The sequence below is a fragment of the Thamnophis elegans genome, chromosome Z, assembly GCF_009769535.1.
Source record: "Thamnophis elegans isolate rThaEle1 chromosome Z, rThaEle1.pri, whole genome shotgun sequence".
Taxonomy (NCBI): domain Eukaryota; kingdom Metazoa; phylum Chordata; class Lepidosauria; order Squamata; family Colubridae; genus Thamnophis; species Thamnophis elegans.
This window is the reverse complement of record NC_045558.1, coordinates 86364899-86388288: the sequence shown is the minus strand read 5'-3', so window position 1 is coordinate 86388288 and position 23390 is coordinate 86364899. Positions and strand designations below refer to the sequence as shown.

Here is a 23390-nt window from a genome sequence, read left to right as displayed (position 1 = left end):
CTTCCCTGGTCATAGATCAATAGCTGTCTTTCCATTTGAAAAACTATTGGGCAGATGGTTGAATCGAGGTCTGTCTGCTTTAGATCCTGTTTGTGAGGTGGAGGTTAATGTAATACGTCAAACTCAGACTATGTGAAATTGTTATAGAAGACCTCTGTAGAGAAGATTTTTTTCCCCTTGCCATCAAATAATCACTGTCAACTATTATAATGGCTCGTGTGATCTGCTGTTGCTGGGGTGGGGGGTTATTTTACTATATTATACTATATTAATTTATTTGATTCTTTTTATTAGTTTTATTGTTTTAAATGTGGTTTTTATACTCTGTAAGCCGCCTTGAGTCACCACAAGCTAATAGGCGGCAATCTAAATTCAACAAATAAATAAATAAATATGTGAAAGTGGAATCTTAGAAACATAGTTCTCAGGCAAGTTCTGTCTCAGAAGAAATTAAGCAGCAGCTAAAACATCTTTATTTAGAAAAGCATTTTGGATTCTTTAAAAAACCCTCCAAACATGGAGAAAAAATTTGTTACTGGAATTCTTTCTCATTGGACTGCCCATTTCTGGGCCATAAACATCTAGCTTAGAGCGTGGGAATTTGCAGTGGTTAATAAAAGATCCACTGGATTTAGGATGGGGCAGGCATCAAGGTCATTGAAGAATACTGTGCAGATTAAAGAGCCATATATGCATTTCTAGGGGCAAAAGAACTGTAGTCTTGCTTATTCTTTAGTCTTCAGAGTGATGACTTAGAGGCTGATATTCCGAGAATGAAAAAAAGGGAAAAGCTATAATATAAACTGAAAATAAAGTGTAGAGTGCGTGCTATTTGCTGAAATTAAAAAAAAATATGAAAGAAAAGAGTTGGATACCAGGCATGCATGTCCCATTTATTTCTTGATCCCTTTCCTATCTTTGACTTCATCTTCTGGAGCTAAAAGTTTATGTGACAAACCAACTCTCACTTTTGTTGAGTTCACTTTTGCTAGTGACAACCCTGCATTGTGATGGGCTATAAAAACAAAATGTAAGTGAACAGGGACAATATTTTTTTTTTTTTATAGATTTTATTGGTAAAAAGAAAATACAACATCCATAACTTGTAACAAAACAATACAACTACATTTCGAGATATTCCCATACTATCAAATCATTATAAACATCAAAGGTTAGGTATCTTTCCCTCCCTCTTTTCTTCCCTCCCCCCTTACTTCCTTCTCCCCTGCCTTCCCTCCTTTCTTTTCTCCTTTTCTCCTTTCCTTCCCCCTCCTTTCCCTCCCTCGCTCCCCCCCTCCTTCACACATACCTTCCCTCCTTCCCTGCCTCTTTCCCTCCTCCTTCCTTTTCTCTTAATCTCCCTCCTTTCCTCCCTCCTTCCCTCCTTCCTTTCAACTCTCCTTCTCTCTTTCTTTCCCTCCCTCTTTCCCTCTTTACTACCCTCTCTTCTTCCCTCCCTCCTTCCTCCCCCAGTTTCTTCTCTTTCTTCTCTCCTTCTTTCTTCCCACCTTCTTTCCCTTCTCTTCTTTCTCTTCCTCCTCTTTCTTCCCCCCTTCTTCTGCCTTTCCTATTCCTCTCCTTTCTCCTCTCCATCCAGACTTCCCTACTATCCTCCTTCCCTCCCTTCTAACCTTTGTTACATTTGCGTATTTTCCTCTGCTGAGGACAATCTGGTTCTCTTTCCCTTTCCTTGCTTGAAGAGGCAAGGATTATACGTCTTCTCGCCTCATCTAAAATGAAGTTTGATCACTAATTTCATGCAGGTAATTATAGCGAATTTCCTATCAGCTTTTTAAAGTTTTCCCAGCATTGTAGCGTGACAAAATTGCTCGACGGTGGGTTCTCGCCCCTGATACATTTCTCCTTTCGTTTATCTCTCAGTTGTTGTATATTGTTCATTTGAGTTATTGGTTTAATCGTGATAGGTTAGTTAGCTATCTCTTTTTATGTCTAGGTCTTCACTGACTCATCAAGCCATTTGTATAGCTTCTCCCAGACTGTATAAAAGTCTGTGTCTTCTTTGTCATTAATTCGCATCGTCAGTCTGTTCATTTCTGCTAGTTCTAAAATTTTATTCATCACCATAGTGTTGGTAGGGGCATTTTCACTCTTCCAGCACTGTGCGTAAACAATCCTTGACGCTGTCAGAATATGGACTAGGAGGTATTGGTCAGATTTGCAAATTTTTTGATCTATTATTCCTAATAAGAAAGTTTCCGGCTTAAAGCATAGTTTAATTGACAGGATTCCATTCAGCCATCCTAGTATTTGCTTCCAATATGCTTTGGCTACCGGACACGTCCACCACATATGGTAGTACGTGCCCAGCACCGTTTTACATTTCCAGCATATGGCTGAAACTTTTGAAGACATTTTCGCCAGTCTTGTCGGTGGAAGATGCCAGCGGTAGAACATTTTATATATATTTTCTTTATAGGCCGTCGACTTTGTCAATTTTAGATTCCATTCCCAGACTCTTTCCCAGTCGTCTAGATCTATTGAGTGGCCGATGTTTTGGGCCCAGGTTACCATGACTTCTTTTACTCTTTCTGCTTCCGTTTTTCGAATCAGTAAGCAGTTGTATATTTTTGAAATTAATTTCTCATCTGGTCCAATTAAAATTTTATCTAATTCCTGGTTCTTGTTCTGGAAGCCAGGTTGTGCTAGATCGAATTTATGTTTGTTTTGAATTTGAAGATATGGCCACCAATCGATGTTTATTCCCTTATCAGCCAAATTTTCCCTGGGGTTTAGTTTGTTTTGGTCGTCTAGCAACTGTTGGTAGGTAACAATTTTATCCAAGTTTATCAAATTCGGGTATATCAGGGCTTCCGTCGGAGATATCCATTTAGGTAGTTGCGTATAGTATCTCCTTCTAATTTCGAGCCAGTCCTTAATCAATACCCCCCTTAAATGGTGACTACTAAAATAATTGTGGATTTTATTTCCCTCGCACCATAAGTAGTTTGCCACCCGTATTGCAGGTCGTGGCCCTCTATTGTTAAGATTCTTTTATTAGCTAACATTACCCATTCTTTTATCCACATAGTTGTTGCTGCTTGATGATATGTTTTCCATTCCGGTAATCCCATTCCCCCTTGAGTTCTTTTATCCTGCAGGTGCATATATTTTATTCTGGGCTTTTTACCATTCCATATAAAGTTACGAATCATTTTGTCCAAATCATTATAAAATTTTTCCCCTAGCTTAACCGGTGCCGTTTGAAATAGGTAGAGGATTTTTGGGAGAACATTCATTTTAATTACTGCGACTCTTCCCATCAGTGATAGTTGTAGTTTTGACCAGGTTTTTAAGTCCTTTTGGGTATTCTGTAACAACTTATCATAGTTGTCTTCTTTTATGGAAGAGCACTTCGCAGACAGCCAGATCCCTAAATACTTAATTTTTTTAGTTACCTTTAATTCCATTGTTTCCTCTAGTTCTCCAATCTGGTTTTTGGGGAAATTTTTATAATCATTTTTGTTTTTTCCTTGTTTATTTTTAAACCGGCCACACACCCAAAGTTCTCAATGTCCTTCATCAAATTCGGTCCTGAAAGTAAGGGGTCTTCCACGATAAAGACCATGTCATCCGCGAAGGCCTGTACTTTATATTGTTCTTTTTTTATGGTCAGGCCCCTAATTTCCTGATTTGATCTTATCCGATTTAAAAGGACCTCTAGAGACGTAATAAATAGTAGTGGGGAGAGCGGGCACCCTTGTCTAACACCCTTTCCAATTTGTATCCTCTCCGTTAGTTCCCCATTGACTATAATATTTGCAGATTGCCGTGAATATATAGATTCTATAATCTTAATAAATTTATCGCCAAATTTCATCATTTTTAGTTGAGTGATTAGAAAGTTCCAATCTAGGTTATCAAAGGCTTTCTGAGCGTCGACAAAGATTAATGCGAGTTGTTTCTCGGATCTTGTTTGATAGAATTCCAGGGTGTCCATTATTATTCTTGTATTGTTTCTAATATGTCTTTTTGGGAGAAAGCCGTTTTGATCCGAATGGATACTTTGATTTAATATTATTTTTAGTCTTTCCGCCAATATTGATACAAAGATTTTGTAATCTGCATTTAACAGGGATATGGGTCTATAATTTTGGACCTTGCTACTGTCCGCCTCTTCCTTTGGTATTAGGGTAATGTAGGCTTCCCCCCATGATTTTGGGACCCTACCATTTTGCAATGTATCATTACATAGTTCTAATAATTTGTCTTCTATGGTATTTTGAAGTTTTTTATATATTTCCGACGGGAGCCCATCCGGCCCAGGTGTTTTATTGTTTTTTTGTTTTTGAATGGCCTTTTTCAGTTCTTCTTGTGTAATTTCTTTATCGAGCATCTCTCTCATCTCCTCCGACAAGACTGGAAGCTTCTGCTTTATAAGGTATTTTCTAATGTCCTGTTCATTAATTTCGTCTTGTTTATATAGTTTCCTATAATAGTTCTGTACTATCTTTTTCTTTTCTCCTATTTCTTGTTTCAGATTCCCCTCCTCGTCATACAGTTGTTTAATAATTCTTTTGACCTTCTCCTTTCTTATTTTGTGGGCCAACCATCTCCCAGTTTTATTTGCATGTTCAAAATAATTCTGCTTCATTTTCTTAATGTTTTGTGCTATTTCCTCTTGGGAGATCAAATTTATTTGGTGTTTAATTAACTCTCCTTTTTCCCTGTGTCTACTATTTTCTGGCTCTTTCTGGGTCAGCAGTTCCGTCTCTCTTAGTTCTTTGTTCAGTGTATTAAGTTTTTCCCTGTGCATTTTGTTTCTTCTTATTATATAGGCTATGGAAATTCCCCTCACAACTGCCTTCATCGTGTCCCAAACATTTTGTATTGAGGTCTGCTCTTTACCGTTTTCTTTAAAGAAGTAGCCCAGTTCCTTTTCTATTTGTTGTACAAATTGTTTCTCTTGTAGTATGTTCTGGTTTAATGTCCACCTAGCTTTTATCCTTGCCTTCCCTTTCCATTGCCATAAGACTGGGTGATGATCGGCCCACTTGTTGGTTATTATTTCAATATTTACAGTATCCATGAGTAGCTCCGAGTTTGACCAAACCATGTCGATACGGGACCATGAATTATGTGGATGGGAGTAAAACGTGTACTGTTGCATCTTGTCATTCATTGCTCGCCAGACATCATAAAGATCTAAATCCTTCACCATATTTACATAGGCAGACGGTAGTTTCCTTCTTGTGCTTTTCTTGTGGGTACCCTTATAGTCCATCTTACCATCTGCTATAGCGTTGAAATCCCCTAGAATACATATATTTTGCCACTCTATTTCATTTATCCTCTTATATAGATTAATATAAAATCTCTCTTGTTTTTGATTTGGGGCATAGATTCCAACTAGTAAAATTTTTTTCCCACCATTAATTATCTCCACCATTAATACCCTACCATCTTTGTCTGCATATATTAATTTGGGGTTCAACCATTCTTTTATATACATCACAATTCCTCTTTTTCTGGTTTGTGCTGACGAGCAGAATGTTTTACCTAGTTTTGGACAGACCAACAGGTTATTGTATTTTTCTTTAATGTGGGTTTCCTGAAGACAGATTACATCTAACTTTTGTTTCACTAGATCCAACAGTACTCGTTTTCTTTTGGAAGTTATGTTAAGACCATTTACATTAGCTGATAGTACATTCGTTTCCCATTCTTCAATTCCCTTACACGTTATTCGCTTTGAGGGCACCTTTGGATCGAGTCTCGATGGGTGACCTTGCTCTCGAATCTTCTCTGCCATATCTCTCTCGTTCTCTGGCCTCTCCTGGCCCCCGCCCCTCTGGTTGAGTTTCAATTATAGTGTCCCCCTGTCTTAAAAGTCCTTCTTTATTAAATCTCTCATCATCTGCTAGTAAAAGTTCCTGGAATTCTTGAGCTTTCGCCAAGGTATCTATTCGGTATTTCTTTTCCCTCCATGTTATCAACATTCCTTCTGGAAGGAGCCATCTGAACTGAATTCTGTCTCTGTTTAAACGTGTGGAGAGGAAGTTGTATTTCCTTCTCTTCTCTCTGACTCTCCGTGGAGTCTGTTTTAAGATGAGAATTTCTTTACCTTTGTATGTTAGAGAGTCCCCTCTTATTGTACTTAGAATGTCCTCTCTCAGCTGTCTTCTCAACACCCTCACATGGATCTCCCTCGGAAGCCGGTGGCGTCTCGCGAAGCCTGTATTGACTCTATAGGCTTCGTCCAGATCATTAATAACCTCTTTTTTCGGCCTGCCGAGGACTAATCCCAGGATTTCTCCAATCAGCTCCCGGAGGTTTTCATCTTTTGCTTCCTCCACGTTTTGTAGTCTTAAATAATATGCTGATCGCTCTAATTCTAGCTGGAGGATGGCCTCCTCCAGGCTTGAGTTTATAGATTCCAGATTGTCCTCCACTTTGTCTATCCTTTTTTCCACTATTTCCGTTCTCCCCTTAACATTTTGAATTTCCTGCTCATTTTTCAGCAGCGCTGTTTGTATTACTCCTATACGTTCCTCAATTTTTCCCATATTGTTTCTTACTTCACGCATTTCATTCTTTACTCCCTCCAGGCCTTTGGCGACACTTTCCCCCATCTTCAATATTGTCTCTTGTAGGGAGTCCATTGTTACTTCCTGGTCTTGCAGGGTTGGGGCTGCCTTATCTCCCGTTTGCCTGCCCTCAGGGGACTTTTCCCTCACCGGGGTAGATAGGGGAGTTTGCTTTTTACTCCCTTTAATTAAGGTTACTGTTTTCGTTGCCATTTGCTTTAATTCAGCTCTTCCCCTATAAGGTGTAAGTCTAGTACCTTCTGAGTGCTGCTTAAGTAGTTATACAGAGCCCGGGGTACATACAGGGTAATTAAGCTGGAGCAGGGCTGTGAAATATAGGCTCAGTTAATTCTATAGTATCTGGGAGAGTCAGGAAGAGAAACGTTTCAGCGTGATACGACAGGGTGCAGGAGAGGCCAGAAAGTATTTAGAACTCACCCATCAATCTCTTCCTGTTGTCAGTGTAGTGTTTTCCTTCTGCTGTCTCTGGCTGTAATATGACACCGGGTACTTCAAACCCTTGTGATTAAACTTCTTTCCTTTTTCCCAGGCAGGCAAATCCAGCTTCTCTTCTTCGTCTCGTCCTCTGTTAATCCTCAAATTTAACTAGTCCAAAGCCTGTCTTCTTCTATTCACAACGTCAATCAGCTTTCACAAAAGTTCACTGTTTGTATTTAATAGCCGCTGCAGATAAATGCGCCCACACACGTATCTGTATTTATTGCAGTAAAGTTGTTTATCTTTTAGGTTTAGGCTTTTAAGTCAGATCTTGTGATTACCGTCATTTGGTCCGCTATATATTCCCTGCAGCTGTCTCTCCCTTCCTTATTAGTGGCTGGCAGTCACGCCTTCTGGTCGGCCATTAATCAGCCGACCTCTTTTGCACGAACTCTGAGGGAGCCTCTTGCTTCGTGGGAGGAGATCGCCTTTCACCCTCCACTGCACAGAGGTTTCCCCTCTCCAAAGGTCCTCGCACCTCGAAGGGACCTTGCCTATTACGGCCACGCTCGTGGAAAGACCGGGCGAACCGAACAGAGAGTCTGTCAGCAGCCCGTTCCAGCGTGACGCCAGACCGGACGAACAGGGACAATATTATTTAGCCAAACATATATTAACAAGGCCTCTCCCTGGTTGTTTTTCTCTGGGTATAAATGGAAGTCTTCTTGCATGAAAGGTTGCCATGACATTACTAGGGGAATCTCAGAATGAGTTTTGAAATCCAACGAACTGGCTGTGATGGATTGTGCTACAATGCATATTCTATGAGGTCTGAGGCATAGCTGGCTGGAGAATTCTGGGAGTTGAAGTCCACAAGTCTTAACGTCTGACGACCTCTGGCCTAAGTGATTCCTCTATTGCTTTTGTTCATGGGGAGGGAGGAAGTCTACTAAAGTTGTCTACACAGCTGCCTTACTAATAGAAACTGACAAGTGAATTTTTCTATAATGACATACAGCTGTATAGGGAAAAACCTTCTTGTAGATTCCTGTCAATTGAGCGTCCTGGGAAGTCTTAAATTTGGCTATCACAGGCCAAAAAATTGCCTGGATCCCACCTTGACTTGGAGACTTCACTTTTTTAAGGTAGAGATTTTGGAGTGTTAATACCCTTTAAAAAGAGCTGGATGGGAGGGAGACAGGGAAGGAAGGTAGGTAGGAAGACTTTTAAACATGGCGTTTACCTCTCTCTCTCACCTGCCTGCCAAAATACCTAGTGATAAAATACTAGTTGAATATAGGAAGAGAAGTAAACTTTTCTCCTCCTTTGCCTTTGCCTCCTCTTAGATGTTTCTTTGCTAGTTGAAAGTTCCTTTATGTAGTTGTTCAGTCACTGCCTTGCAAATTTCTCTCTTTTTAACCATCAAGCTAACAGTTCCCAGAACTGCCTATTAACACTATGTTAATCCTTTGGTTCTAAAACTAGACTTAGTGAAATAGCTAATTTAGCATCCTGGAAATGCGCTGCATGAGAAATTAAATTTCTGTCCTTTAGGCTATAAAGAAGATTATGGATAGTGGTGAAAAGAAGGACAGGAAAGCTAAGTGGTCCTGGAGAATGATAGCATTCATTTAAATTAACAGATTAAATTGGTACCAAATACGTGCTTAATTCAAACATTGTACTAATACTGGTTCTGAGCTTTCATGTATCAAAACTTACTTACCAGTTTTATTTAACATTATATAGCATTCCCTATTTGGGAAACTAGAGAGCCTTTTTTTTTTAGTAAGTGCAATTTTTGTAAGATATTGAAATGAGATTCTTCTGAACTTGACATCTTAAAAGGATAAGCTATACCCTGTAAGAGTACATCTATATTTAGTGTGTATGTAAGGACAATTGCAGGGAGCATAAAAGAAGTCAAGATGGCAGCCGTGCCCACATCAGAGGTTCTGCCTTTTTTATGTGGTTGCTTTTTACATTCCTATAAAAAGGGAGGGGGTAAATAAGAGTGTGGCAAGTACAAGTGGTTATGTTGAAAGATACATTACTGTCTTCTATAGCCACCCTGAATACCCAACATACATGATTTAATCTGTCTAAAATGTAATGGGAAATGCACAATTCTTTTGCTTTTTTAATTATAATACATGTGAAAGAGGAACATACCTGGCTCCTTTGCTTTAAAAGGCCAAGCATTGGTCTTTTTTTTCTTTTCTTTTTTTTCTTTTAGATGAAAAATTCTGTTTCTTATTTGCAGTTGTCGCTTAGCCAAAGAAATGTTTGTTTCACTTGAGGGGAACAATGTTCTGTTGATGAAGGGGTGTTATGCAGCCTTGATCAAAACATTCATGTTGGAGAGCAACATTTATAAATACCTGATGTTTTTATTTTCAGGAAAGATCATGCAGATTTATGAGAGTTTAATATTGAAGTAATTGGGAATTAATAATTCAGATTTGAAGACTATTATCAATTTATTTTTAGAGGACATACTGACTAGTTCATTCTTGATATCATTTTATTAAAAACATAAGATTTTGGCTGGCAATTTGATAAAAACAAAATGCATAAGTGCCTTAATGCAGAAAGGCTGAATAGAAATTATGGAGATATTCAGAATTCTTGGGTTCTGTAGAAGCATTGCAATTCATTCTCAGAAAATCTTAAGAATCCATTTCAAGGCAGAATAACTTCTAAACTTTCTTTCCGTGGGTGTTGTGATGGCTTATATAGCTTTTCTGTTTCACAGTTGATAAAAATTATATCCGGTAGGAGGGAGGACCAATACTGGTGTTATTTTTGATAAGATGAAGGAGGCTGTGTGGAGCAAAAAACAATATTAAACAATTCTATCTAATTCTAACTCTCCACTCCTGCCAAATTTATATTTTGTATGAAATTCCATTTTAACACCCTTGTCTTCAAGAGCCTTGCTATGGACTATTTGATATAAGTTGTGTGTTCTCATTTCTTGTAGACAGTAATCTATTTTATCCAGCAGCATCCTTTATCTTATAGATATTATGTAGCAAAAACAGTTGTTTGAGAAAGGTACAAATTTTAAGAAATCCACTGTAACTATGGAAGAATAAAATATAGCAAAAGATTATACAAAAATATCATCTTTACATAGGATCAGGCCAAATAGGAAGTCTTAGCATGAAAAACATTATAATCTTAACAACATCTACTATTAAAATTATTTAATTTTAAGATGTTTATGGAGATTCTCCATCATCCAGATTATGGTTATCCAAAAGTGCTTCCCCACCCACCCACCCACCCACCCCAAAGGCAACTAGGCTTTTTTCCCCCTTGAGGACATTTCATTTCTCATCCAAGAAGCTTCTTCAGCTTTAATTTTAAAATATCATCTTTAACTGAACAATTCTGACTTGGGATGAGCTCAATCCTTGTCTTATCCCATATTATTATTATTTTTAAGTATAATTCTTGTGGGGGGGGGATCAATAGTTTCAGTTTGCTTTTTGGTGCAGTTGCTATTGGAGAAAGTACAAGTAGAGTGAAAATATTGCTTTTATCTTTAGCTTGGTCACTTTCATGATCTCTGTACAATGGGGATTGCAATTCAGCCACAAAACAAATGCATCTGGGCTGCATAGGTCAAGATATCATCCCAACTCTCATTTGCATTCCAAGTTTTGAAGCTGTCCCATCTGTCATGATTCCCGCTTTTGCCAAATATTTGGCTCCATCTGTTAATGACATCTGGTTCCACCTGCCATTAGCTGCCATGTTAATGCTGTTAGACATCTGTCATCACTGACTGCCATCACATCTGCCATTAGTGACTGACCTCATCTGCGACAAGTAGAGACCCATTTGAGTAAAGCGTAATGGCTCCCTCTAAATACTGATCTTGGTGTGGGGCAGTGATTACATCTGAGTTGAATACATAGGGCCTGCCAACATTTGTGATTCCCTCTCTTTTTTTCCTCTGAAGTCATCCACATGGTGAATGTACTAGATCTTTTAATTAGATTGGGGAGGGTCATTTTTTTTGCTCCCACTTCCCCTGATTGCTTCAGGAAAATTCAGCTGGCTGCATTTCTTTAGGTAGTGTGGAGGCTCTTTGTCAGGTTTCCACTTAATGTTCTAGGCTGCATCTGAGAAGAGTGTGCAGTTTGTATTGTTGATAGGTTGCATCTCGGTGGATTACGTAATTGCAATCAGTTAATTTATGACCCCTGCTGCATGTGTTAGTATTTCTTCTGTACAGTATGCTGAAGGGAAAGTGATGAATCCATTTTGAGCTCTTTGCCCTTTTATAAACAGACAGGCTGCTTTTTCACTGTCATCCAGTCTATGAACACTATAAATTATTTAAATGACACTTGGAATTTGCAGAGCATTTAATAATGTTTTATCAATACTCCCACAACCCCATCAAACTGACTGTTCTCATTTTACAGAAACAAAAATGCTCTTATCTAAGCCCCTAGCATGTTGATTGTAGAAAGGGAAATGAGAAACTAGGAAGAAGTACAAAATAATCCAACAAACGTAAGAATTTAAGAAGCTTCCCAGCTTCATTCCTGTCATAAGCCTGGAGTTTTCAAGACCTTTTCTACCTTTTCTTCCTTCATAACCTTTTAAAGGACCTAGGCAGGAAGTGAAAAGGGCCATCTTTCATTCAGGAGGATATGTAAAAATCTGGATTTTGTTGCCTTTTTCTTGAGTGCTTTGGCATTTCTACTATCAACTAGACTGCTAATATTTTAGCTAATGATGTTAAATCATGCTGGAGTTTGGTACGATGAAGACACCAGACCAGAAACTGAGAAACACTGAATTTTAGTCCTGCAAAGGCAGCTGCACGACTCAGCCCTAAGAAGGAGACAGTGGCAAACCACATCTGAAATCTTGCCAATAAAACTTCTGGAACTACTCTAGACAGTCCTCAAGACTCAAAAACTGACTTGAAGGCATGCGCACGCACACACAAGCATGAGCACATACTCACACACACTCACACTGATGCTAAGGTTGCCAAACATTCATATTCCTGAATATAATACTCTCAACTTCAAATCCATATTTTGATACCTAAGATTATGTAATGGCCACAATGGCGTTTTGTATGTGTTTATTTCAAATTTTGATTGAGGGAGCAACCTGGAAGGAGAGAGAAACAGCTGGAGCTGAAGATAGAATAAAATGAAATGTAGAGAAAATGGATAACAAAGGAAGAGATGGGGAAGAAGGCAGGCAAAGGAGATCAGAATATGAATGACTATGAACAGGGATGGTGAGAGAGAAGGTGTGATATTTCTGACCCTGCATTTCTGGCATGTGATTCATGGAACTTTTAAGAAAATGGGATGCTCAGGCTGAAAGAAACCTCCACCCTATCTGCTGTAGAATATATTAATATGAGCCGTATAATTAAGTTAAAATTGTGTCTTTCTCATGCAGGCTCAACATACTATGACAATGTCCGCCCCCTTGCCTATCCAGATTCAGATGCTGTTCTTATCTGTTTTGACATTAGCCGTCCTGAAACTCTGGACAGTATCCTTAAAAAGGTGAGATTGCTGAAAGTGCTATTAAAGGGGAATATAAAGATATGATGGTAAAGCTAAGAAGAGCTTCTTTATTTTTGGAAAATAGGTTTGTATATTGCCTAGAGACAAAGAGGAGCTTTCCTTCAAAATCACAATTGTATGACTATAGTTTAAAAATAGTCTATTGCTAGAAATGCTAAACATCTGATTAATTATGAAAAATTGAAATATTGCAAAATTACCAACATGTGTCTATAGAAATATGAATAGAAAAAAATGCTGTTAGAAAAATAGCACTGATAAATTCACTTAATGAGGATTGCCATAAACTCTTTATTTGAGATAGATAGATAGATAGATAGATAGATAGATAAATAGATAAATAGATAAATAGATAAATAGATGATAGATAGATAGATAGATAGATAGATAGATAGATGATAGATAAGATAGATGATAGATGATAGATAAATAGCTAGATAGCTAGATGATAGATAGCTAGATAGCTAGAGAGAGAGAGAGAGAGAGAGAGAGAGAGAGAGAGAGAGAGAGAGAGATGATAGATAAGATAGATGATAGATGATAGATAAATAGCTAGATAGCTAGATGATAGATAGAGAGAGATGATAGATAGATGATAGATAGATGATAGATAGATGATAGATAGATAGATAGATAGATAGATAGATAGATAGATAGATAGATAGATGATATAGACTCGAATCTCAATAAAGCAAAGCACAATAAAATGAGTTATGTCAGTATATTTAAAGAAAAAACTGAGGGAAACAGCATGTCTCTACCTCAAACCTTGTATGCTAATTTAGAAAAGCATCCTCAGTTTTTGCACATGTTGACAACTTTTATGTTTCTCGTGACCAGAATGATGATTCTCTACATCAGATACAGGTAAGTCCTTATAGCCACTCATTTAGTGACCCTTACCAAAGTTAAAACAACACTGAAAAAAGTGACTTACAACTGGTCCTGACACAAGTGACACAGCATCCCCTTGGTCATGGGATCAGAATTCTGGCATTTGGCATCGACATGTATTCACAATGGTTGCAGTGTCCCAGGGCCATGTCATTGCCATTTGTGAACATCCCAACCACTTTGTGACAAGCCAAGCCAATGGGGAAGCCAGATCTTCTTGACTGCACCCTTCACTTAATGGCAATGATTTGCTTAAGAACAATGGCAAAAAAAGATCATAACATTAGACGTGACTCATTTAACAATAGCCTTGTTCAGCAATGGAAATTCTGGTCTCTGTTATTGTCATATGTTGAGGACTGTGTTTGTACAGAATCTTGGATCACATAAATTGTTATTAGTTGCATTCTGCTGCTGCTTGTACAAAGGTCTAACCATTAGTGTCTCCATTTTTGTGTTGGAAACATGGGTATGGGATTAAGAAAAGGTGTGATATGGGCATGAGGTGGGATAATTGAGTCAATGGCCTTGCCTAATTATATTAAATCATTTTTAATTTAATTCTTTATATTTTTCTCTCTTATAGTGGCAGGGAGAGACACAAGAATTCTGCCCTGGTGCCAAAATAGTTTTGGTGGGCTGCAAACTGGACATGCGCACAGACTTGAACACTTTACGGGAACTCTCCAAACAGCGCCTTATCCCTGTTACGCATGAGCAGGTGTTTATTTTGTCTATAATTAAAGTATGTGTTAGCCTTGGTTAAGCCTCGGTTTGTTGCCATGGGGGGGAAGGGAGTGAAGCTGTAGAGAACTGACACACATATCCCCGTCCACATATATGACAGGAAGTTTTGGACTTAACCTGGGCCAATTCTGATAGTAGCCATGTAAGTTTGCTAATAAGATTAATTAGTGATCAGATCATTTTTGTAGTGTCCCTACGGAACAACTTTTTATGAAAGAATTGCCAAATATTAATTTTCCCCCTAGCTAAGTAGTAATAATACAGGTAGTCCTTGACCTACAACAGTTCATTTAATGACTGTTCAAAGTTACAGTGGCACTGAATAATGTGACTTAACAGTTGCAACCTTGGCAGCATCCCCATGGTCATGTGATCAAAATTCAGACGTTTGGCACCTGGTTCACATTTATGATAGTCACAGAGTCCCTGGGGTCATGTGATCATCTTTTGCGACCTTCTGACAAGCAAAGTCAATGAGGAAGCCAGATTCATTTAACAATGGGGTTACTTACTTATCAACTTCAGTGATTCATTTAACAACTGGTAAGAAATGTAATGGAGAAAAATTCACTTAACAAATGTCTCACTTAACAACAAAATGTTGGTCTTAATTGCAGTCTTAAGTCAAGGACTACCTGTAATTTGGGCAGCCTAATCTTGCCTTAAAGCATGGATTTTAATTGATGCTGAGTTTTCATCCATGTTTTATATTTTACAGTTCTAATTTGACTCCATATTTGGATTTGGATTTCTACTGCTTTAGTGTTTCAGTGCTTCCATTCTAATTGTGTCCCTTTCCCCCATTTTTTATTTCCCTTTCCCTTCTCTATCTTGAGGGCCTTTTTAAACTTCTAAATATATAATTAAATATATTGAGCTATAGTAAAGCTCAGAATGAGGCAAAATCCCTCAGTGTGGGAGCATGCAGGGTTGAGCCCCAGTTGCATCTTTTAAAGAGACGCTAGGAGCTGCATTGGATCCCATCTCATGCTTATTTTGCTAAAGTAAGCATGAGGCCAAGGTGCATCAGCTATAGGTACCGTATTTTTTTGAATTAAAGATGCACCTTTCACCCCCCAAAAGAGTGTGGAAATTTTGGTGCGTCTTCCGAAGCCCTGCCCTCGCATCCCATTTTTGCGAAAAACGGGCTGGGGGGAAAGCAAAAACAGAAGCGTTTTTGCCTTCCCCCAGCCCCCAGCAGCATTCTGCTGGGAGTTGGGGGCTTCAGTGGGGCTCTGGGGGAAGGCAAAAATGCCCCCATTTCTCCAAAAAATAGGTGAAAAATGGGCCATTTTCCACAAAAACAGAGGGTTTTTTTTGCCTTCCCCCAGCCCCCAGCAGCATTCTGCTGGGAGTTGGGGGCTTCAGTGGGGCTCTGGGGGAAGGCAAAAATGCCCCCATTTCTCCAAAAAATAGGTGAAAAATGGGCCATTTTCCACAAAAACAGAGGGTTTTTTTTGCCTTTCCCCAGCCCCCGGCAGTAATCTGCAGGCTTCAGCAGGGCTGGGGAAAGGCAAAAACACCTCTATTTTTGTGAAAAATGGCCCATTTTCTGCCCGTATTTGCAACAACGGGCATTTTTGCCTTTCCTACTGAAGCCTGCAGAATGCTCCTGGGGGCCGGGGAGGGCAAAAACTTTTTTTCTTACTTACCTCTTCAAAATCTTGGTATGTCTTATACACTGGTGCGTCTTATAGTTCAAAAAATACGGTATATGTAGAGGAAAAAAACAAGCCCTTTTCTGTCTTAATGATTTACAAATCTGTGTGCACTTTAACAGCATTTTGACAAACCATGCTAATGCCAAAATGATATTTGTATGTTTATATAATTGTGCAAATGCCATAATTATGTACAGGTAGTCCTTGACTTATGACCAAAACGGAGTCTCGAATAGCATTTATATTTATAAGTTGTGCCAGTGTTAAGTAGGTATCATATGACTATGCCCAATTTTACTACCTTTTTTTGCAGTGGTTCTTAAGGGAATGCAGTAGTCATAAGGGAATGCTATGGTCATTAGACAAAGCCATTGTCCTCAATGGGTGTTTCTTACCGGAAACCAGAAATAAAAACAAGTTTCTGGAAAATAACATTGTAAATCATGATCACATGATTGCAAGATGTAGCAAACAGCCATAAATGTGGGCCAGTTGCTAAGCACCTAAAATGATCACATGACTGCAAGGGGGTGGGGGGGCAGCTGTAACCAGGTTGCAAGTATCTTTTTGGGGTCTGTGGACCAGGTGTCACTTGAGGCCTGTATTTGCATATGACATCTAACAATCTACCGGACCCGACCGTAGCTGACACTAGCTGTGATGCTTGCATGAAATCATGCTCTCCTTGGACCTCCCGACAGATAACCATGTGCATGTATGTTCTTATTGTTTTTTCCCCTTTCCTTTTATGCACATATACAAAATTGCTTTTCAGAAGTAAATAACTAGCCTAAAATAGCCTAAAGAAGTGATCCACGCTGATGCAAGCAGATGCACAGGCCAAAAACTATTAATAAGAAAAAGTACCCTTCCCAGCTGAGGTAGCTTTAATTTTAGATGAATTTTGTATTTGCCTGAGCTGGTTTGTTCCCTGAGTTTGTCTTGATGCTTTTTAAAGGCATACTACAATCTGCCTTGTCCTGTCTATGCGGATGAGCAAAGCCCAGTGTGCATTCAAAAGCTCCCTGAAATAATTGATGCAAAAAGGAAAGAGGAGAAACAATAACCACACCCTGATATGAGCCCCAGCTGGGGCTAGAAGCTCCTTCACTGCTAATTCCACCAGCAGAATCTTCTGCTCCTTATCCCAATTGCAACCTTCCAAAAGGGGAAGCTGGGCTAACTTGTTTTTAACCTTTTTTTCCCACCTGGCGTCCATAGATCCGTGCATATTTCTCACCCTCCCTCTTTTAGACACAGTCCCTCTCGCTCCATTTTTAAAAGACACTCCTGTATCCTTTCCTTCCAGGAAAAGTACTAAAATTAATTAAAAGCTGTGATTTAAAAGAAACATGTGGAGTAGCGTGTCTGGGGAAGTGATAGGTACTTGCCAAAATGTGGAGGAGGAAAAGGGAGGTGGTTGCAATGTAATAAGCAATTACCAAACTAAGTTGGGGGGTGGGGGTGGAAGAAAACAAAAGGCTGTGGGTGAATTATGGCATAATGCAACAATGTGTTTTCCCCTTACAGGGCAGCATGCTGGCCCGGCAATTGGGTGCTGTGGCGTATGTAGAATGCTCTTCCAAGGTGTCAGAGAATAGTGTGCGGGATGTTTTCCATGTGACCACACTGGCCTCAATCAATCGGATGCATAAGCACCTCAAACGCAGCAACTCAAAGCGAGGACTGAAGCGGATTACGCAGATGCCTGGACGGACAGATTTATTGACTGATTCTGAGATCCGCAAAGACCGGGCCAAGAGCTGCTTGGTGATGTGAGGGTGGGCACAACTGCAGAGGGGCTGAAATATAGCACTGCCTGTCCATATCACTTTGTGTAGTAACTGGGAATGGAAGGTCTTTGCATTGAGGGCCACATTGACCAGGATGTAGGTCAGAACAAACTAAGGCCTGTCTGGAAGCTGAGTTGGGAGGGATCTGCCTGAAACTGCAAATGCTCAGCATAGTGCAAAAGCATCTAGATGACCCACAGTTGCACAAAACAAGAAAAAAATACTCAGGTAGTAGACATCAACACTTCCCTGTAAGAAGCACTGGGGGCGATAAATACTTCAAATCTTCTTAAGGAGTTATTATTTCACAATTAGTTTCAAATGTGTAGATGTCCAGGCACCCCAAGTGTCTGGCACTTTGGTTGCTGTGGGGTGTGTCAGTCAGTCCATGCCCACAGCATGTGTGCACATGTATACATGTGCTCGTGCTTGAGGGCAGTCATGGAATACAAGAATTACAGAAGAGTCAGAGGAAATGGTGGTCATTTTAGATGAAAAATTGGATCAATTAGGATGGGAGGAGGGGGAAAGGGCTGAAGGTTTTCAGCAACTAAATAGCTCTCAGGGTACTTGACACTCGAGTAACTGGCAAGTCATTTTGTCCCAAAAGTGCTCTTTCAAAAGGCAGATGGATTTTCTTGTTTTTCCTTGAAGATGTTTCACTTCTGATCCAAGAAGCAGCTTCAGTTCTGACTGAATGGTGGAGAATGGAAGGATTTATAGTCATATTCCTGGCAGTCATCATGGCACAAGAATGTTGTGCCATGAGGACTGCAGTCATTCTCCACCATTCAGTCAGAACTGAAGAAGCTGCTTGGATGAGATTTGAAACATCTTCAAAGAAAAAACAAAGAAAGTCCAGTTGCCTTTTCAAAAAGCATCTTCGAGACCACCATGACTTGGAGGACTCCATAAACATTTGATAGGTCACCTCACTACTTGGCAAATTTCTGAAAGAGATCACCAGAGATAATTGGCAAGAAAATAGCTCTTTTGGAAGAGATGGTTTTCCTTATTTCTACCAAGGGTAGAAGCTCAAAAATTGTCTCCACTGGAGCCTTTGTTTTCAATAATAGCTGCTGTGGTCTTGTCCTGAATGCACCTATAAGTCCTTTTTACCTAGTTCGGGAGACTAGGGACTCTGCCATGACCATGGCTGCATCATAGAAAAGAACCAGTTTTTCTTGGTCCCCATTCCTGTTTCATGATCTCCTTTCATGTGGTGGTGATGCAGAGGGATAGGATTGAAGGAATGCTTTTTATTCCTGGAAAGAGGAAAAAAAGGATAGCCGACAGGTAGTAAAATGTCTCCAACATTGTAAATCAAATCTTTTGATTTGGGTTGCATTTCTTTGAGGTTGGTGTTGTAACTATAGTGGAATAACTTACCTCAAATTGTTGGCAACTGAAGTCTCTTTATCTTGCTTTGGGACATTAAAAAGCAAAATACATGTTTTAAAAGGTTTGGAACTAGACCCATATGAATTCCTTGGGCAAACAGGATTGAATGTGGCAGAGCATGTGCCTATGTGAGAGAACAACACAAGACTTCATTAAAGAAGTCTTGTGTTGGACCAATCAGTTGGGCCAAATCAATGGAGCAAAATAAGTGCTGCTGACTGTCAGCTCAGAAAAAAAGAAGTAGAGTAAGCTCAACCCACCCCATAGGGTTGTATGCTACCTTGAGTTTCTTAACTAAAAGTCAGGATAGAAATTAATACACATTGCATGAAATATTTTTTTTGTGCAGTTAGAAAGATTGCTTACAGAGAGTTTGACCCTCTTCTAATGTATCGACAAAGGCAGAGCAGGAAAGGAAGATGACCATTCTGTAGACTAGAGGTAGCCTTGCTCAGTCAGAAACCGATAGCTTTCTGTATCACACCTACTGCAGCAATTATTCAGCTGGTCCTAAGGACTCTGGTGAAGACCTGGTGTATCCAGAGCAGAAATTTGTAAACTGTTTTTGATTACATAAGAGTGGGGAAAATTTAAGCTGCAGGCTTTCACAATTATTTCAACATTTAATGGCTCCTTGGGTTCCAGTGCGATACTAATGTGGCTGCAGATATCTTTCTTGGTGCTCTGTGAACTATTGGCTCCTAGAATCTAATTTTTAAAAGATTCTTTAATTAAAAATAAATGGCATGGAGCAGAACAATAGCAACTAGCTTCATCTTTATTCCCAATAATATCTTTGGGTATTAATGACTTTTTAAAAAGACAAAATAACGATCGTGCATTATTGATATAAAGGTAAAGGTTCCCCTCACACATATGTACCAGTCATTCTCAACTCTAGGGGCGGTGCTCATCTCCGCTTCAAAACCGAAAAGCCAGTGCTGTCCGAAGACGTCTCCATGGTCATGTGGCCGGCATGACAAAACGCCGAAGGCACACAGAACATTAACCTTCCCACCAAAGTGGTCCTTATTTTCTACTTGCATTTTTACATGCTTTCGAACTGATAGGTTGGCAGAAGCTGGTACGAGTAATGGGAGCTCACTCCATTATGCGGCGCTAGGAATTCAAATCACCAAATTGCCAACTTTTCTGATGTACAAGCTCAGCATCTTAGCCACTGTGTCACTGCATTCCTCTTTACTTTATTATCGATATAGATGCCACCAAATTATTCTAACTCATGGCATCGTATAATAAAATGAAATACAATTAAAACATCACAAAGGAAAAAACCCAGATATAATAACCATTAACATTTAATTTTTAAATATTTGGCACTAAAATTATATAGTACCAGGATCCTATATAACTGAGTAAATACTACTACTAACAATAATATAAAATAAATAAATAAAACAAAATGAATGAAATGGATTCATGAGGGTCTGAAGGAATTTGCTACTTTCATTAGGATGATGAAATCAGACACATGGTAGCATACCAGTAGCTTCAATCTTTTTGTATATGTGTGCAACCACAATACATACACACAAAGACTAGAATTTGTGTTACAACATCATAATAATACTGTTCTAGATGTTCTGCCTCATCTGCAGAGTTTACTGGTTCTATGGTTGCAGCTTGGGACTGGGAGTGATGGTGTAAATTGGAGTAGTAGCCAATACAATAAATAAGAGGTGGCAGCAAGCCAGTTTATCTTCTAATCAGTATTTTGCAAGAAATCACCCTAACCATGGGAGCCATTTTGTAAAAGCGCACAATATACTCTCAAAATTCTAATAGTACAAAAAAAGTCAGGGCCTTCCCCTCAAATACTGTATAAAAAAGGACTTCCTTTGAACAAGTGAAGAACCCTAAAGCTTTAATGATGCAAGTTCTTGAGATGGACAAATGGGACACTCATTTTGTATTAGTGCTGCTGCAAACAAACTGCCTATGAACTAGTCTCAAGATAGGTTGGGACTATGGCTCCCAGAATTTCCCTGAACGGAATAGAATAGTGGCTGAAAATTCTGAGAGTGATATAATCCTAACACAACAGGAGAGTTGGTTCCTGTAGGTCAGTGTTTTTCAAACATGAAAAAATTGACATTAAAATATGTGTACTTCAACTCCCAGAATTTCCTAGCCATCATTGACAGGTGTTGGCAATGGGGAACCCACAAAATTTCCCATGCTAGAACGGGATTCTGGAAGTGAAGTCCGTACATCTTAAAGTTGACAACTTTGAAAAATTCTGCTATAGATCATCAGTTGCTTCTGATCTCTTGTATTGGTCATCGACCTTTTGGACCACTAAATTCATAATTTTAAATTCCATGGACCACAAATACAGATTTTTAAAAAAAGACAAATAGTATTTAAAGGTAAAAGTTCCCCTTGCACATATGTGCTAGTTGTTCCCAATTCTAGTGGGCAATGTTCATCACCATTTCAAAGCCGAAGAGCCAGCGCTGTCTGAAGAGGTCTCTGCGGTCATATTGCCAGCCTGACTAAACACTGAAGGTGCACGGAATGCTGTTACCTTCCCACCAAAGGTGCTTCCTATTTTTCTACTTGCATTTTTAGGTGATTTTGAACTGCTAGATTGGCAGAAGCTGATACAAGTAATAGGCTCTCACTCCGTTATGCGGCACTAGGGATTTGAACCGCTGAACTGACCTTTCTGATCAACAAGCCCAGCATCTTAACCACCGAGCTGGCACATCTCTCCAAAATAGTATTTAGTGCAATATAAAAAATGCAAATGATTTTTCTGCGGACCACCAGTTGGTGAATGCTGGCCTAGAACATGATTTTAAAAAGATGGTCCATTGAATTTTTTTCCTGATCTCCCACAAAATGAAAAACTAACCCAGACCACTGGAGTGAAAGTTCACAAAATCAGAAATTTTGCAACCTCCTCGTGCCATGAACTACTATGGATGACTTTCTTCATCAGAAATGGCAGGCTTGCTGCCACTGTTTCTCTAGTCTACGGGAATCATTCGCATGCAGGATTAACAGAAGCTGCCTGTGTTCTTTTCTGCCCCCCCCCCCATCCTGCAAAAGGCCCAGTTGTTTCTATGGGAATTTGAATACAGCAACTCCATTGTCTTAGCGGTATATGCCAAAGCTGCGCAGCAGCTGGTGTTCTGGCTTTCCTCTTTTTAAAGGCTTGGTATGGTTTGGGATTTTGACGTAGGTTATCTTAGGTCACACTAAACCACAGTGCAATTGTGCAAAAAGTGGCCCCTCGGCAAGGTCTTTATTTGCCACGATGAGTAGAATCTGGGAGTGATATTCTGAGACATGGAACTGTTTCTTACTCACTTAAAAAAAAAGAGGTTTAGAGAAGAAACTTCAACGCTTATGTAGAGGTCCTGACTATTCTAATGGCAGGGAAGAAAGAATGATATTTCCCCTCATGTAGCAACAGTATGGAGGAAGGAACAGGTCAAATAATATTGAATTTACATATCCAGTTATTAACATTTAGCCAAAGACTAAAATTTTAATATACAGTTATTTTCTGCCTCTTTATTTCCTAAGAAAAGTAAGATTCCCACAATTCTGGGACAGCAGATTTTCAACAGTATCAATTAAAATTAGGATTTAGGAATTTTTGCCCCATTTACTGGCGAAGATTTCAATTTCCAAAAAGAGCAATGATGGATAGCATAAAACCGAATGCAAAGATCGACAGCCGCCTCCTTGAAAAAGAAATTCTGAATTTAATGGAAGTTTCAACTAGTTGCTTACAAAACACTAAAGAAAGGGACATGTTTCACAGATTGTTCATGCTAGTCCTAAATACTAACAGGTGTCTCTGAGTATGAATAAGTATTTGCACAATTGAATGATGGATTGGTGGTGTCTGTGTGTGCGTGTGTATGTGCATGTGCATGGTAGTAACCTGTGTTCCCTTCACCTGCCAAATCTTGAGCTGCACTTGGACAACACTGTGTTGATGACAGTTGCCTAAACTGTGTGACTGGCAAGCTGTGATAAGAACAAGCTGCCACGTTTTCCCCCCCCCCTCTGTGGTGATGAGAGCCATCATTATTTATTAACCTTCTTCTTAACATAATAGCGCAGATGTCACACTAGTCTTCATTACTAATTAATGGTATCCTCCCAATGCAATACTGTTATACAACTTCATAAATTCCAATATTAACTACCGATCGAGCCCTGATAATGCATTGGAGATTTTTTAAATCGCCTATATATCAAGGATAGGTACCTTGAACTCTTAGAAAAAAATGCAATATAAATCTAATACAATAAAAGTCACCAGGATAGAAACCAGGATTCTGTGAGTTCTAGTCCAGC

The 23390-nt window shown here is 39.3% G+C and overlaps 1 protein-coding gene across 1 annotated transcript in view; it reads left to right on the top strand.

Moving 5' to 3' along the window:
• RND2 (Rho family GTPase 2) overlaps positions 1-19856 on the top strand; it is a 33081-nt gene extending 13225 nt beyond the window's left edge. Inside the window, exons 3-5 of the mRNA XM_032238075.1 lie at positions 12426-12535; positions 14037-14171; positions 17389-19856. Coding sequence (XP_032093966.1) covers positions 12426-12535; positions 14037-14171; positions 17389-17637 — 494 coding nt within the window. The 3' untranslated portion in view covers positions 17638-19856. The remainder of the gene's footprint in view (positions 1-12425; positions 12536-14036; positions 14172-17388) is intronic.
• The last annotated feature ends 3534 nt before the right edge of the window (positions 19857-23390 follow it).